Raw genomic sequence first — 16,229 nt, forward strand, 5'->3', positions numbered from 1 at the left:
GTGGTGTCATCTACATATCTGAGGTTATTGATATTTCTCCCGGCAATCTTGATTCCAGCTTGTGTTCTTCCAGTCCAGCGTTTCTCATGATGTACTCTGCATAGAAGGTAAATAAGCAGGGTGGCAATAAACAGCCTTGACGTACTCCTTTTCATCTTTGGAACCAGTCTGTTGTTCCATGTCCAGTTCGAACTGTTGCTTCCTGACCTGCATACAGATTTCTCCAGAGGCAGGTCAGGTGGTCTGCTATTCCCATCTCTTTCAGAATTTTCCACAGTTTATTGTGATCCACACAGTCAAAGGCTTTGGCATAGTCAATAAAGCAGAAATAGATGTTTTTCTGGAACTCTCTTGCTTTTTCCATGATCCAGCGGATGTTGGCAATTTGATCTCTGGTTCCTCTGCCTTTTCTAAAACCAGCTTGAACATCTGGAAGTTCACGGTTTACGTATTGCTGAAGCCTGGCTTGGAGAGTGTTGAGCATTACTTTACTAGCATGTGAGATGAGTGCACTTGTGTGGTAGTTTGAGCATTCTTTGGCATTGTCTTTCTTTGGGATTGGAATGAAAACTGACCTTTTCCAGTCCTGTGGCCACTGCTGAGTTTCCAAATCTGCTGGCATATTGAGCCCAGCACTTTCACAGCATCATCTTTCAGGATTTGAGATAGCTCCACTGGAGTTCCATCACCTCCACTAGCTTTGTTCGTAGTGATGCTTTCTAAGGCCCACTTGGCTTCACATTCCAGGATGTCTGGCTCTAGGTCAGTGATCACACCATCGTGATTATCTGGCTCGTGAAGATCTTTTTTGTACAGTTCTTCCGTGTGTACTTGCCACCTCTCCTGAATATCTTCTGCTTCTGTTAGGCCCATACCATTTCTGTCCTTTCTCGAGCCCATCTTTGCATGAAATGTTCCCTTGGTATCTCTTGTTTTCTTGAAGAGATCTCTACTCTTTCCCATTCTGTTGTTTTCCTCTATTTCTTTGCATTGATCGCTGAGGAAGGCTTTCTTATCTCTTCTTGCTATTCTTTGGAACTCTGCATTCAGATGCTTATATCCTTCCTTTTCTCCTTTGCTTTTCCCTTCTCTTCTTTTCACAGCTATTTGTAAGGCCTCCCCAGACAGCCATTTTGCTTTTTTGCATTTCTTTTCCATGGGGATGGTTTGATCCCTGTCTCCTGTACAATGTCACGAACCTCATTCCATAGTTCATCAGGCACTCTTATCTATCAGATCTAGGCCCTTAAATCTGTTTCTCACTTCCACTGTATAATCATAAGGGATTTGATTTAGGTCATACCTGAATGGTCTAGAGGTTTTCCCTACTTTCTTCAATTAAAGTCTGATTTTGGCAATAAGGAGTTCATGATCTGAGCCACAGTCAGCTCCTGGTCTTGTTTTTGCTGACTGTGTAGAACTTCTCCATCTTTGGCTGCAAAGAATATAATCAGTCTGATTTTGGTGTGGACCATCTGTTGATGTCCATGTGTAGAGTCTTCTCTTGTGTTATTGGAAGAGGGTATTTGTTATGACCAGTGCATTTTCTTGGCAAAACTCTATTAGTCTTTGTCCTGCTTCATTCCGTATTCCAAGGCCAAATTTGCCTGTTACTCCAGGTGTTTCTTGATTTCCTACTTTTGCATTCAGTCCCCTATAATGAAAAGGACATCTTTTTTGGGTGTTAGTTCTAAAAGGCCTGGTAGGTCTTCATAGAACCGTTCAACTTCAGCTTCTTCAGCCTTACTGGTTGGGCCATAGACTTGGATTACTGAGATATTGAATGGTTTGCCTTGGAAACGAACAGAGATCATTCTGTCGTTTTTGAGATTGCATCCAAGTACTGCATTTCAGACTCTTTTGTTGACCATGACGGCTACTCCATTTCTTCTGAGGGATTCCTGCCCACAGTAGTAGATATAATGGTCACCTGAGTTAAATTCACCCATTCCAGTCCATTTGAGTTCGCTGATTCCAAGAATGTCGACATTCACTCTTGCCATCTCTTGTTTGACTACGTCCAATTTGCCTTGATTCATGGACCTGACATTCCAGGTTCCTATGCAATATTGCTCTTTACAGCATCGGACCTTGCTTCTATCACCAGTCACATCCACAGCTGGGTATTGTTTTTGCTTTGGCTCCATTCCTTCATTCTTTCTGGAGTTATTTCTCCACTGATCTCCAGTAGCATATTGGGCACCTACTGACCTGGGGAGTTCCTCTTTCAGTATCCTCTCCTTTTGCCTTTTCATACTGCTCATGGGGTTGTCAAGGCAAGAATACTGAAGTGGTTTGCCATTCCCTTCTCCAGTGGACCACATTCTGTCAGACCTCTCCACCATGACCCACCCGTCTTGGGTTGTCCCATGGGCATGGCTTAGTTTCATTGAGTTAGAAAAGGCTGTTGTCCTAGTGTGATTAGATTGACTAGTTTTCTGTGAGTACAGTTTCAGTGTGTCTGCCCTCTGATGCCCTCTTGCACCACCTACCGTCTTACTTGGGCTTCTCTTACCTTGGGCGTGGGTTATCTCTTCACGGCTGCTCCAGCAAAGCCCAGCCGCCGTTCCTTACCTTGGACGAGGGGTATCTCCTCACCGCCGCCCTTCCTGACCTTCAACGTGGGATAGCTCCTCTAGGCCTCCTGTGCCCAGGCAGCCACGGCTCCTTGGATGTGGGGTCGGTCCTCCCGGCCGCCGCCCCTGGCCTCGGGCTTGGGATTTCTCCTCCCGGCCACCGCCCCTTACCTGAGACGCGGGGTAGCTCCTCTCGGCCATTCCTGCGCCCTGTCGGTGAGTCCCACTCAATCAAGAGTAGGCTCCATTATTGGAGCCACCCTGACCCTGAGAGTCAAATTTGCTCAAGATATTCCATTTGTTCATGATAGTCAGCCTGCTTTGTGAAACTGGTTGAAAGTGAAAGTCACTCAGTCGTGTTCGACTGTTTGCGACCCCATGGACTATACAGTCCGTGGAATTCTCCAGGCCAGAATACTGGACAGGGTAGCCTTTCCCTTCTCCAGGGGATCTTCCCAACCCAGGGATCGAACCCAGGTCTCCTCCACCGCACGTGGATTCTTTACCAGCTGAGCCACACGAGGGAAGTTCTGCTAAATACATCACTTACCTTGAGGAACACAAAATCGGCTGTCTCTAGTTGTAACAAATGATGCTTATTCTCCTGATAGAGGCCGTGCCACAATGAGGTACTATTTGTTATGTAACATCTTATATAACACCCATATGGCATACGCTAACTTATCTTGTGTGTTCAGGATAATTGTTGAGACTCCGTGATATGTTAAACTACACATTCCAGCAGATCTTGTTTCCCAGAAACGGGTGGGGGAGGGGGGAGGGGTTAGAGAGAGGGGATTATCCAGTAACAGTCAAACCAATTTCTTTTAAAAACTCACCAGGAAGGGCTTCTCTGGTGGCTCAGATGGTAAAGAATCTGCCTGCAATGCAGGAGACCCGGGTTCGGTCCCTGGGTCGGGAAGATCCCCTGGAGAAGGGAATGGCAACCCACTCCAGTATTCTTGCCTGAAGAATACCATGGACAGAGGAGCCTCCTGGGCTATAGTCCATGGGGTTGCAAAGAGTCAGACATGACTGAGCGACTCTCTCTCTCTCTCTCTCTCTCACACACACACACACACACGAAGAATAACTGACTCCCTATTCATATAGGCTTTGTGACTTGCTATTCTCACATTAGGGAAAATCATAACTAGCAAGGGTGGTCCAAAACTTGTCTTTGATTCTAACAAAGGTCATGTGGTGCTCAAAGGTGAACCCAGCTGGATTCATTGCCTGGTTTTTATAATCCAAGCCCTTGACTTCAAGTCCTGTTTCAAGGACTAATAATCATTGTGTTTCGTTTGATTACTTGTTTTGCAGTTGGCCAATGCATCCTGTCTGGAGTCTTAAATGCTATTGCACAGCCCGTGTCACACCAGAGTATTCAATGATGCATTCTACTGCAAAAGGAGCAGGAGAGACCAATCCATGTCCTACTACAGACTACATTCTCTAAACAAATTCCTGATCATCAAAATCAGAGCAATGTTGATAATCTAGATAACATGGGTTAATGGCTTGTGGCCAGAAGGGGGTACTAAAAAGTATCTCTTGACATCCAGGCTAGGACATGTTATTCTCCCATTAGACATTGAAAAAAATTTCAGGGAATGCCAACTTCAGGTGAGATCATGAGATCTTGTCACTCTGAGATCATGATAAAGTGAGACAAAACAAAGGCCACTTCATGATTTTTTTGTTCCTTAGCACAGACAAAAGCAAAATCACTGTACAAATCACCGTATATCCCTCTCCTAGCTAGTATGAGTGACTGCTAGTTTGGGGGTTTTGTTTTCCCCTTTGCTTTGTTTCTTTGCTTGTTTTCAGCAATTGTAGCTTTAACCTCACTCTAATCTATTCTCTCTATAGAAAAGGTTTATTAAGATACTGTCATAGGAATTCCCTGTCTTTCTGACAGTATCCAATCCAGATCAGAGCTCTGCTTCTTTAAAAATTCACCCAAATCACCTAAAACAAGCCCACCTCTTTTTTTCTTTAATTTTTTTTTGAGGTGGTCCCTTTATTTAGTCTTTATTCAATTTGTTACCATATTGCTTCTGTTTTTTTTGTTTGTTTGTTTGTTTGTTTTCTTTTATGTTTTGGTTTTTGGCCACAAGACATGTGGGACCTTAGTTTCCCCAACCAGGGAGCGAACCCACACCACCTACTTTGGAAGGCAAAGGCTCATCCACCGGACCAGCAGGGAAGTCCCAAGCCCAAATCTCTTAACATCCCTTTTCTATCACCCACGTACTTGTGTGGCCCACAGTTCCTTCACTGTGTATGTTCTCCTTCACTGCAAAGAATAATAAACTCAAATTGTTCAACTACAAATGTGTTCCTGCTGGTCTTAAGCTGGGAGGCATCGAAATATCATATCACGTTAAACCTGATGGCAAAGCAAAGCAGAAGACTCAAATGTATTTGATTTATGTATTTACGTATTTGTATCTAAATGTATTTACAATAACCCCACATGCTATTATTTCTAATGTAAGTTTCAGTTTACAAAGACATTTATTTTGTATCCTTTCAACCAGCGATTTCAAGGCCTAGCGACTGAGAAGAGGGCTAGTATACTGGTGGAGATATTAACAATATGAACAGTAAAAGACCAACCATAAAATATATTGAAAATAGATATTCATGATCGTGGAATGGGAGAAAGAAAGCAAAGGTTGAGTTTTGGACAATGAGTTTGAGATGATGGCCTGACCACCAGGTCAGATGCTGTATGGGCCACAGGAGATTAGACCCAAATTCTTCACATTCCAAAGCACAGGGTTCCAGAACAAACGGTTCCTTTGGGTGGCTGCCAACCTTCCTCAAGCCCTGTCCCCAGCCTCCATAACATCTCAGTAAGCACAGTGAGACAAATAAGACCCTGATGAGACCCTGTAAATCCAAATGTGACCATTCTGTATGTCCGTTTTTCTAACTCCTCCCCATCCCCACAAACATCACCCACCCCCACATAGGTTATCCAGGCGACCTATGTATTCAGAAGCAGAAAGAAATGTAAATTTTACTTGGAATGACTGATTATAGAACAGCACTATCTCACAGAATTCTCTGCGCTGATAGAGATGTTCCATATCTGCGCTGCGCACAGTATAGTAGCCACGGGTTTACATGTAGCCATCGAGCACTTCAAATGCTGCTAGTGAGACTGAGAGACTGAATTTTCCATTTTATTTAATTTTAATCAATTTAAATAATCACATACGACTAGGGGCTACCATCTTTAAGAATATACCTCTACAGCAAGTCTCCTCACCTGTGGTGGACCATACTCAGCCACTTGCCTTCACCCAAAACATGCTCTTCGTGACCGCTTGGATGATTTTAATTCACGTAGAGTCACCACTCTTCATAAAATCCCATGTACAGCAAACACGCTAATCAAAACCATCAGCTGCTTGTAGATTCCTATTTTTGCCATCACCATGTACTATTTTTATTTTTTAAAATAATTGACAGACATCACCAATGTAATGCAGTGTGTTTATGTGATGAATACTGCTCAGAGAATTAAGGATCTTTTGGGTATTCAAATCTTACCTTGAATCTGCCCAGATAGTTTTTGTTCCTTCCACTGCATCTTATTACCCTGCTAGTCTTTAAACCAAGTTTGATAGTTGAAGTTTGCTACTATGTGGAGTGAAATTTATCCTTTGGTGTCTGATCTCAGAATCTAATCATAGCAACTGACATGGAAAACGTGTTCACAGACTAAACCAAACTTTCATCTGCACTGTTAGAACAAATCATTCCCGAAGACTGTTCATATATCAATTGGCTATTGTCTAAATAAATGAGGTAAATTTCAATTCTCTTACTACTAGAAAAAAAAAATTGCCACCTTTCTTTAGAATGTCATGAATAGACAAATTTTACTTCTGAAACACAAGCACTTGAAGAAGTATAAGTTTCAGCTAACATCCTGGTTATTTTCTCCTTACCAGAATCAGTGTCTTTCTATTTATTTACTCAAATGAGGAAGGAATCTACATTTAGATTAAAATTGGTTGCCTGGACTATACGTTCTATTTTGTTCCTTTGTAGATCGCACCACCTTTGAGATTTCCAAGTGGTGGGGCAGACTGCTGGCTATAGGTCTGGATTCAAAGAAGAGGTCTGTGCATGGGCTATGAATTTGAGAGTCTATGACATATAGATGGTGCCTGGAGTCAAGCAAGTAAACCTTAGAACAGGGGGCAGATGACACACCCCTTTCAAGAGATTTATCTTGAATAAAGGGAAGGGCATCAAGGCCCAGGTAGCTGAGTGGACAAGGAAAGGGTGGAACCTCATGAGGGCTCATAAAATATAAATGTGTGTGTGTGTGTATGAATGTCTTAGAAGTCATGTTACTAGCTGAACAGGTGATGACATAAAAACCTTGGATTCTGCTTCAATCCACTTATTTCCGTGTGTGTGTGTGTGTGTGTGTGTGTTTGCTGACCCCAATTCAAAAGTTTAAGTTTAATCGCATGATTAAACTGATGTGATGTGCTTATATAAAATAGGTGAATTTTGCTATTTTAACTCTCACCAGGCATTTTCATGTCCAAATTCTGTGGCTGAGACTTGGCAAGTACCTTCCTGTAGACCTTGTGGCTGGACACTCCCTCTTCTTTTTATTTTCCTCTTAAAAAGATGGTTTTCTTTTTCCAGCACATGATTTATCTTTCATCGAAATTTCAGTGTCATCTTTGTGCTGTTTATATATAGACCCTTTCCACAGTAGCATAATTTACACTGGTCTGCTGTCTGTGTCCATCCCACTTCCATCCCTGGGGCACTGCTTTCTCCTTCATAAGTCATTGTTTATTTAAGTCTCTTGTGTCTTTGAATACGAATGCTAAGCTTTATCTTCTTACAGCATCTATCTCTAGGACACCACTGGAAGGGAAGATGACAGAAGAGGGTTTGTCTACCGAATTGTAATAACATTTCATTCCTGTCTCCTTAAGACAGGCAGAAGCAGAGATGGACTATCAAAAGATGCAACAGAACCAGATGTAGAAACAGCCAGAGACAGGACAGCCTGACAGAAAAACAGAGATAGCTGGTCAGGCAGGCTGAGAAAGCCCAACAGATGGACAGACTCAGAAATTGTACCTCCTCCCCCAAAAGAGACAGGTAGAAAGGCATACACAGAAAGGGGCAGACAGAGACAGGTAGAAATAGATGGAGACAGAGACAGGGAGGCAGAGGAAGCCAGGCACAGACAGGGACAAACAGACACCCATTCAAACTAAGGCAAAGAATGATGGTTGCAGACAGAGACAGGGAGACAGGCAGAGGCTGATTGACACAGATAGAAAGACAGAGACAGACAGACTGAGAGACAGAGAAAGACAGACGCACACTGAAAGAGAGCCAACAGACATAGAGATAGTGATGGGGAGAGAGAGAGTCAGAGAGAAACAAGGTTGGGGGTGGGGAGAAAGACAGAGACAGATCGGGACAGAAAGGGAAAGACAAAGACAGACGGATGGAGAAAGAGACACAGAGAGATGCAGATACAGACGGATACAGAAGCACTGGAGAAATACAGAGACAGAGACAGAAACATAGAGACCCAGACACAAACAGATTGTCAGAAACAGAGAGAAACAGAAAGATACGGACAGTAAGACAGAGACAGAGAGTGACGAAGATAGGCAGTCTGAGACAGAGACTGAGGAAGACAAAGACAGAGGTAGATAGAAATTAGACAGGGATGCAGACAGACATCATGGAGACAGAGATAGGGGATGACAGAGAGAGCGGCAGACATACAGAGAGGGAAAAACAGAGACAGGGATAAATCCTCATCATTGTCAAGGACCACGTGGTATCCCATAGGGGTACATCTCCTTTAGTGTGGCGTTTACTTTGCTGTTATTTAGCTTGATGGTTTCCTATAGCGTTACCATGACTGTACTTCGCCCTGCCTCCCCATTTCCCCATGCCTTACGAAGAGGCTAACAAAATGAGTATCAACATGGGAAAAGGTTTCTTCCTCATCCTGAGCAGTCAAAAAGAAAAGAAAAAAAAAAAGAGAAAAAATAGAGACAGGTATTGGATAAATTGCCCAAACTGGCAAATGGCAACAGTCAGGGTTTGTGAGAGTTTAAATGTTTAAATGAGTGTATTTCAGCTGTCACTCTTTGTACATTATTGAACATCTTTCTATTGTAAGCGGCAACAAGCAATTTAAGGATTTAAAGCTCGTTGGGTAGGAAAACAAAAGCAGATCTTTCAGTCAAGGTACACTTGTAGCTAAGTAGTCTCTGAATTTCCCAACTGAGGATACCTCTGTTTAGATGAAATGGCATCTTGGCATTCAGCTCAAGAAAAAGTGATTTCAAATTGCTTAGAGAGTTTATATAAAGAAAGTGAAATTCTTACCAAAAAAAAAAAAAATAACAATAATTTTTACGTTTCAACTGAATCATGACTTACTCTTCTCCCCAGTTATTTTTAAACACAAATAAAATGAAGTCTATGGTTTGTAGTTGGTTAGGTATATGGAATATAAGGGAACACGAGAAAGGGTAGGGGGCTGCAAAATTAAGGGCAAACATCGAAGGATGCAACAGCAGCTTCCTGGTTGAACCATTTCATATAAGTAACTGTCACGTAAATATTACTCTAATACTAGTATGTGGGTTTGGGATAAGGAAGCCTTTCAAATCTCCTTAAAGAGTAAAAGGAATGAATGAATGGATAAAGTCAAAAGTAATTTGTTCACTGAATGACAATGGATAAAATCTAATTGGGAAGAGAAACATAAACCACCAGTAAGGAAAATTCTGATTTCAACTAAATAAAGCCTTAAATCTGGTGACTGTTTTTTTTTTTTAATTTAAATGTACATTTATTTATTTTAATTGGAGGCTAATTACTTTACAATATTGTATTGGTTTTGCCATACATCAACATGAATCTGCCAAACACCAATAGAGTATACTATTTTTTTAATTTGTTCATCTTGTATTAATTTATCACACTCTTTCCAAGCATGTATTTATTATTTATATGGATTCTTAAATAGTTTTCCATTCTTTGACCTCAAAATGACTCAATGGAGGGAATGGGATGGTGACAATTTGTAAGTTAACAGTAATCAGAAACTAACAAATTCAAATCGTGACTAGTGTGCTTCTCCTTTTGTGACAAAAACACTTTTTATCTTACCCTTTTGATTACTAGTGTGGACTTCTCGTGATGCCACTTCCAGATGCCAAATAATTCCCATGATAATTCAAAAGCGTTCCTTTCCAGAGGTTACCAGACCTGTTTTTAAGCGGGAAAGAGTCTTTCCACGTACAATTCCAACGTCAAATGTTTCTGAAGGGCAAAGGCCATCAGCGTGCTTAGAGAGTGCATTCTGGTGCATAAATAATTCATGGCTGTATGCCACAGAAAAAGTCTGTCTAGTACCGAGATGTCCTCATAGCATCAATCTGCCGCCTTCCACTCCACCCCCAATATAGGGTTGTATAAGATTTGAGGCGTCTTTCTAGGGTTAAAATGCTAGGAAAGTCAAAATAAAGCCAAAGTAACATCAAGATACGATATGAAGTCAACTAACCTAAGAATGTTGAGGAACAACCAATAAAGAGAAGATCATCAGTGTAGCCTGGGTGCGTTCACAGAGTGAGAGATCATGGGAACCAAGTACTACATGCTCAGTGGCAGGGAATGGGGAAAGGGAAGCAATCCAAAGGAAGCTAGCGGTAGTAGTGGTAATGAGTGGGGCAGAGTGGCTCTAAACACGCGAACTGAAAGAGAAACCAAACGGTTTCTTTAACATTCCTTTAATCAAGCTAAAGGAAATGCATATTTTAAAAGAGTTTCCCCAACAGTAGTAGAGTAGGTAGGTTCACAGGTTCTCTCTAAAGTCAACTGGTCTTTGACTTTGCAGAAATGATGGGAGGGGGCATTGATGGATGGTAAACCAGGAGGACAGGTTGCCACTTTAACAGCACAAATGAGGTCTAAAGGTGTTGGGGGAGCAGGGCTTTAAAATTTCTCCTCTTCATAGGCTCAGGTAAACAATCTCAAGTATTATGAGCTACAGTTCAACAAAGACTCTGACAGAGGTGGGCCACCAGAGGTGGGCAAGTCCGGTTGGTCCCGCAGAAGGAGCTGGCATCTGGACAAAGCTGGTCGTCCCTGACCCCAGGAAAAGAGCTGCTCACCTCTCTGAGATTTTGTTTTCAGGAGTCCTCACTCAGGAAAACGCCCCTCTCTGGGGAGGTACAGGAAATTACAGGTCACATATATGGGGAAAACCACATCTTCGTTCTCCAGATTCACCACCTCTAGCTCTTCATCCTTTCCCAGGGAAAGCACCTGGAGTTCTGTCTCCTTCCGGAAAATGGCTCTTCCAGCCCTGTCCAAGGAGGCCAGGCGCAAGCGGAACGCGACCTTTCTCTGCCAGAGTAAGCTGACCCCGAGACCGCAGGACTTGTTCAGCGCGCTGCGCTTGAAAATGATGCGCCGGTTGGCATAGCACACCACCAAGTCCCAGCCGACGTTGAAGCCTGCCCACCGCCAGCTGCACTGCTTATCCCTGAGGAGCTGGCCCCCGCACCGCATGCTGGTCCTCTGGAGGTCGGACACGAAGACATCCACGGGCCCGAGGTCTCTGGTCTGCTCAGCCCGGAGGAGGGCAAGCCACTGCTCTTTGTACACTGGGGTCAGCCACGTGGCAGGGATCAGTGCATCCTGGTCGATGATGCGTGCTGACGGCAGGTCGCAGATCATGTAGGCAAGCCGCAGCTGCTGGAACGCTGGCACGAAGGCTCTGCCCTGCTCGGTCTCCAGGAAAGGGGTGCCCTCTGACTCCTGCCTGGACCTGGCAAACCACGAGTCGGCGTCAGGCAGCAGGTCTCTGCGGGGGCCTCTCCATGTCGGCTGCAGCTGCAGGAACATCCACTTTTTCAGCGTCGTGTACACATCCATCTCTACCTCCATCACGAAGAGCTCTGAAGAGGCAATGACCTCTTTCATGAGATCCAGGCTAACTTCTCTCAATAACTCCTCACTATGCTGGGTCATCAGGTTGTCCAGCAGCCACTGAAGACACATGGCCCTGATGTTCTGGAGTCCGTAGCTCTCAGCAGAGCAGTAGTAGCTGCACACGGTCTGATCACTGACCGTCTCCTTCATTATCTCTCCGCACTGCTGAATCAGCTTGTCCAGCTGCAGCATGCTGGCTGTGGCCAGCATGGGGACCACTCGACCGGGTGGGATGAGCACAGAGTTTCGGTACAGGGAACCTAAAGCCTCGTGCAGTGCCTCACAATCAATGTTCTCGTCAGGCATCTGCAACTCTACAGTATCCATGGTTGTCTCACGCCACGCACCACTGAACATGCTAGCAAAGTATCCTGACCGGCACAAGTAGACCTTGTGCAAGTTCCACTCCTTCCCCAGGGCACGGATCTGCACGTCACTCCCTTCTCCTCTCAGAAAAAGTGTCTTATAAACGGACTCTAAACTGTCTTTTGCTCGCTTCCTGTGAGGCGCTTTTGTGAGCTGCCCTTCTGGGCCTGTCTTCCGCTTGTGGCGCCCTTGGCTAGTGGTGGGTCTGGCCTCTTCGCTCTCCTCCCCTTCCTCTATCACTGCCACTGCTACCTCCTCGGCCTCCTCCTCCCCCTCAGGGGCACCTGGCTCCTCTGGGGCATGCCCCACTCTGTTCGAGGGCATCTGACTGTTTACTGCTCCCATGGCTTTTACCTCAGCGGTACAGAGGGCAAGCTTCCTCACCAGACGCAGCCGCCACTGGCACTAGCTCAGCCCACGGTGTCGTTGGATACGGCTGATGTTTGTGACGTCATCTTGGACGCCACGCAAAGCCACACCCACGAGGCTTTCCCCTACCCCTCCCACTCCCCATCACAGGATAAGTGCACTCTGTACCAGGAATTCCACTCTGTGTATCTTTCCCTCCAGGGATGATTTCTCTGCGGCTCCCTTCGTAGGATAATGGTGGAACAGAGGACTTTGTGTATGAATTTTCCCCATGAATCTTAAGAACATCATTTCCTCTTCCCCATTTGAAATAATTACTGATCACTCCTGTTTTTGGATAATTACGTCTTGGTTCCAGCTCTGTGCTCTATGCACCTTAATTTCTGTAATTATTTTCTTAGGTTATCCCATCATTTGCGGCTGTCAAAACATTTTCTGTGATAAAAGTGGCAATGTGTGCCCAGTCTTTGCTTTTGTCTCTATTTTAGACACCAGCTAAGCATGTAACAAACTTAAACACTGAAAGAAATGAGGAATGAATGAGATGGATTTTGATTTTTGAGGAAATTAATAATATTAAATACTGACAAGTGTTATATGCTAAACAAAGTATTCGGTGTAGAGAGAGTGTGGACCTTTCAATGACAAGGAAAGTACAATGCAAGGGAAAAAACTTTGAAAACGGTAAGTCTCTCAGGTCATTTGACCTTGCCTGAGTAGAATGTTTGGGGCTTCCCAAACATTCCCAGTGGTAAACAATCCACCTGCCAATGCAGGAGACGCATGAGGCATGGGTTGGGAAGACTTCCTCGAGGAGGAAACGACAACCCACTCCAGTATTCATGCCTGAAAAATTCCATGAATAGCAGAGACTTGCAAACTAGTGTCCATGGGGTCGCAAAGATTCTGCCCTATTCAAATCATGTGAGTAGAATGTTTACACACTTTGAATAGGACAGGATAACCTTAAATCACATTTTAAATATTCTCTGTTAGATGGCTATAGAAAGTTGATAAGAAGGTCTATATAATGCTTCAGGTTGAGAGGTGCTTGGCATGAGACAAACATGAATACTGACTCTAGAGTTGTGACAGCTAATGGTGAATGGTGAACAGTGCCGCCAGATTCATGGTCTCCGAAGGAGAAGATTTAACTCGGGACCAAAGACAGTCTCAGTCACTTGGAGCATTGTGTAGATTTTATCTAAAGTGAAAGTGACAGAAAAAGCTTCAGACATAGACGTCAGAAGGGAGCAGGAGAGAACCCACCTCACTACTTTAAGCAAGGCGTTATACACTTCTCAACTAGCTGCTGAGACTAGATAAAAGATACCTCAAGACTTCGAGAATTTTTCCAGACCCTTTCCTGTAACATACCTCCTGGGATGACATCAGCACGAGATTAGCCAGAAGGAACGGGTTAACCCAGAGCTACAGCTGTGGAAGTTTTTACCCAGACCTTCTCCCATAACATATATCCAAAGCTTAAAAAAAAAAAAAAAAAAAAAAGACATGTCCTTGAATAAGAGATACTGCTGCCTACGAGGCCTACATATCTATAGCAAAGAATGTGAAAAAGAAAGAATGTTTATCTCCTCCTTAAAGGGGCCTTAGGCTTTGACTCCTTACCAACCTGCCTAAGTTAACTCTCTCATTTCCCCCTTTTTATTTTAGGAGAATATTGTTGCTGAGGGGAAAGGGGCAGAGAAATCTGTCAGTAACTGCTTCCTGCAGGTGAGGGGCACTGACCCTAAGTGGTTGAAGCAACATATTCTCCTTACCCTTTTACTTAGGGTTTCTGATCCAAGGGCCCCAAGTAGTAAATACACAGTTATATATGTAAGGAGCAAACAGCAAAAAACAGAATGATTACAATGATTGTAGTCAAGATAGTTTTTCACAAAGGAGAGCTTGTAAACCAAGATTGTATCTGTAACCATGGTGGAACATCAGGGGAGTCCATTTTGAAGAGTGGCCAGAATCTCTGCATCACTGTTACTTTGTCTGGGAAGCCATTGTATCCTTTAGAAAGAACAAACTAGATAAGTAGATTAAAAGGCAGAGACCAAATATCAGTAGATGAATTACTGTAATCAGCAGTCCAAGAATAACCTGCAAGAATCAGGTGACATTTGATAGTAACTTTGATCCTGGTCTGGGTAGAGTCAACACTTGGGCTGCCCTATTTATAAGAATGGAGCCATCTGGCATATTCATATACATTTTGAATGTAGGTATAAAAAACCCAGTTAGAAGTAGTTGAAAAAATGAAAACCTGAAATTTAAGAGACAAAATAAATCTTATAATTTCTTTTCTGGTGAATGAGTCTATAACCCAGCGTAGACAGGTGCTTGAGGTAGCCAGTTGTCAAAGTTTGTCCAGGTAGGCCTTGGCTTCTTACTGTGGTATTACTGTAAAAGCCAAAATAGTTGTCCCCATTAACAATTTAGGTGCTTTTCTAGGTATGAGAAGATGCAAGAATTTGGGCTCAAGAAAATCTTTACCTGAAAATCTCTAACTATCCAAAGGCCTGTTTTGTCCATTTTTCCAGAACACAGAGCGAGTGCCTAATTTCTGATTTTCACCCTGAACTCCTTTCAGGGGACGTTGAAGGTCAGCAGCTGTAGTGTCCATGAGTTAATCTTTGTAGAGGCAGATAGCAAGTGCCAGTTGCCAGAGCAGGGCCCTTTTATGGCCATGAGTTTGACCATGGTTTGCAGAGCATTTCATTACCATCTTGTTCCATGGTGCTGGGAGGGTTCATTCGCAGGTCTGCCAAAGATCTCACTGATAGGCCACTCAGTGTGTTATTACTGGACTAGGCCCTGTGAGTAACAAAAGTCTCTGGACCACACCTGTCTTACTAGTCTCTTGGTCCAGGAAAATATTCTGTCTTGTTGCTTCTTATATACAGAGTCACACCATTATACTTATGGATTTCATATGGAGCTGCACACCATCATTATATCAGTGGCTCAGTCACACACTTGATAATGTAAGGAACAACACTTCTTGAAGCAGGCAGTATAGAAAACAATATCGTTAGAAGTAATAGTAGAATCATCAGGAAGAACTTCAATCAAGAACTTCTATTAAGTATAGCCCAGTGACATATCCATGTCATCTGATTTCGTTTGCTAAATGACTTTCAGATCAGATCAGATCAGATCAATCGCTCAGTCGTGTCCAACTCTTTGCAACCCCACGAATCGCAGCACGCCAGGCCTCCCTGTCCATCACCAACTCCCGGAGTTCACCCAGACTCACGTCCATCGAGTCAGTGATGCCATCCAGCCATCTCATCCTCTGTCGTCCCCTTCTCCTCCTGCCCCCAATCCCTCCCAGCCTCAGAGTCTTTTCCAATGAGTCAACTCTTCGCATGAGGTGGCCAAAGTACTGGAGTTTCAGCTTTAGCATCATTCCTTCCAAAGAAATCCCAGGGCTGATCTCCTTCAGAATGGACTGGTTGGATCTCCTTGCAGTCCAAGGGACTCTCAAGAGGCTTCTCCAACACCACAGTTCAAAAGCCTCAATTCTTCGGCACTCAGCCTTCTTCACAGTCCAACTCTCACATCCATACATGACCACAGGAAAAACTATAGCCTTGACTAGACGAACCTCTGTTGGCAAAGTAGTGTCTCTGCTTTTGAATCTGCTGTCTAGGTTGGTCATAGCTTTCCTGTCAAGGAGCAAGCGTCTTTTAGTTTCATGGCTTCAGTCACCATCTGCAGTGATTTTCGAGCCCAAAAAGATAAAGTCTGACACTGTTCCACTGTTTCCCCATCGATTTCCCATGAAGCGATGGGACCGGACGCCATGATCTTCGTTTTCTGAATGTTGAGCTTTAAGCCAACTTTTTCACTCTCCACTTTCTCTTTCATCAAGAGGCTTTTTAG

The 16,229-nt window shown here is 43.7% G+C and overlaps 1 protein-coding gene across 1 annotated transcript; it reads right to left on the reverse strand.

Moving 5' to 3' along the window:
* Window positions 1-10,374: 10,374 nt before the first annotated feature.
* Window positions 10,375-13,837, reverse strand: LOC147340521 (germ cell-less protein-like 1). Its single transcript, XM_086388321.1, has one exon. The coding sequence runs from the start codon at window positions 12,306-12,308 to the stop codon at window positions 10,803-10,805; it is 1,506 nt and encodes a 501-aa protein (XP_086244447.1). The 5' UTR covers window positions 12,309-13,837; the 3' UTR covers window positions 10,375-10,802.
* Between the last annotated feature and the right edge of the window lie 2,392 nt (window positions 13,838-16,229).

This window comes from Bos grunniens, chromosome X (genome assembly GCF_055505025.1).
Source record: "Bos grunniens cultivar Pamir isolate PY7600 chromosome X, Bosgru_T2T1.0, whole genome shotgun sequence".
Classification (NCBI taxonomy): domain Eukaryota; kingdom Metazoa; phylum Chordata; class Mammalia; order Artiodactyla; family Bovidae; genus Bos; species Bos grunniens.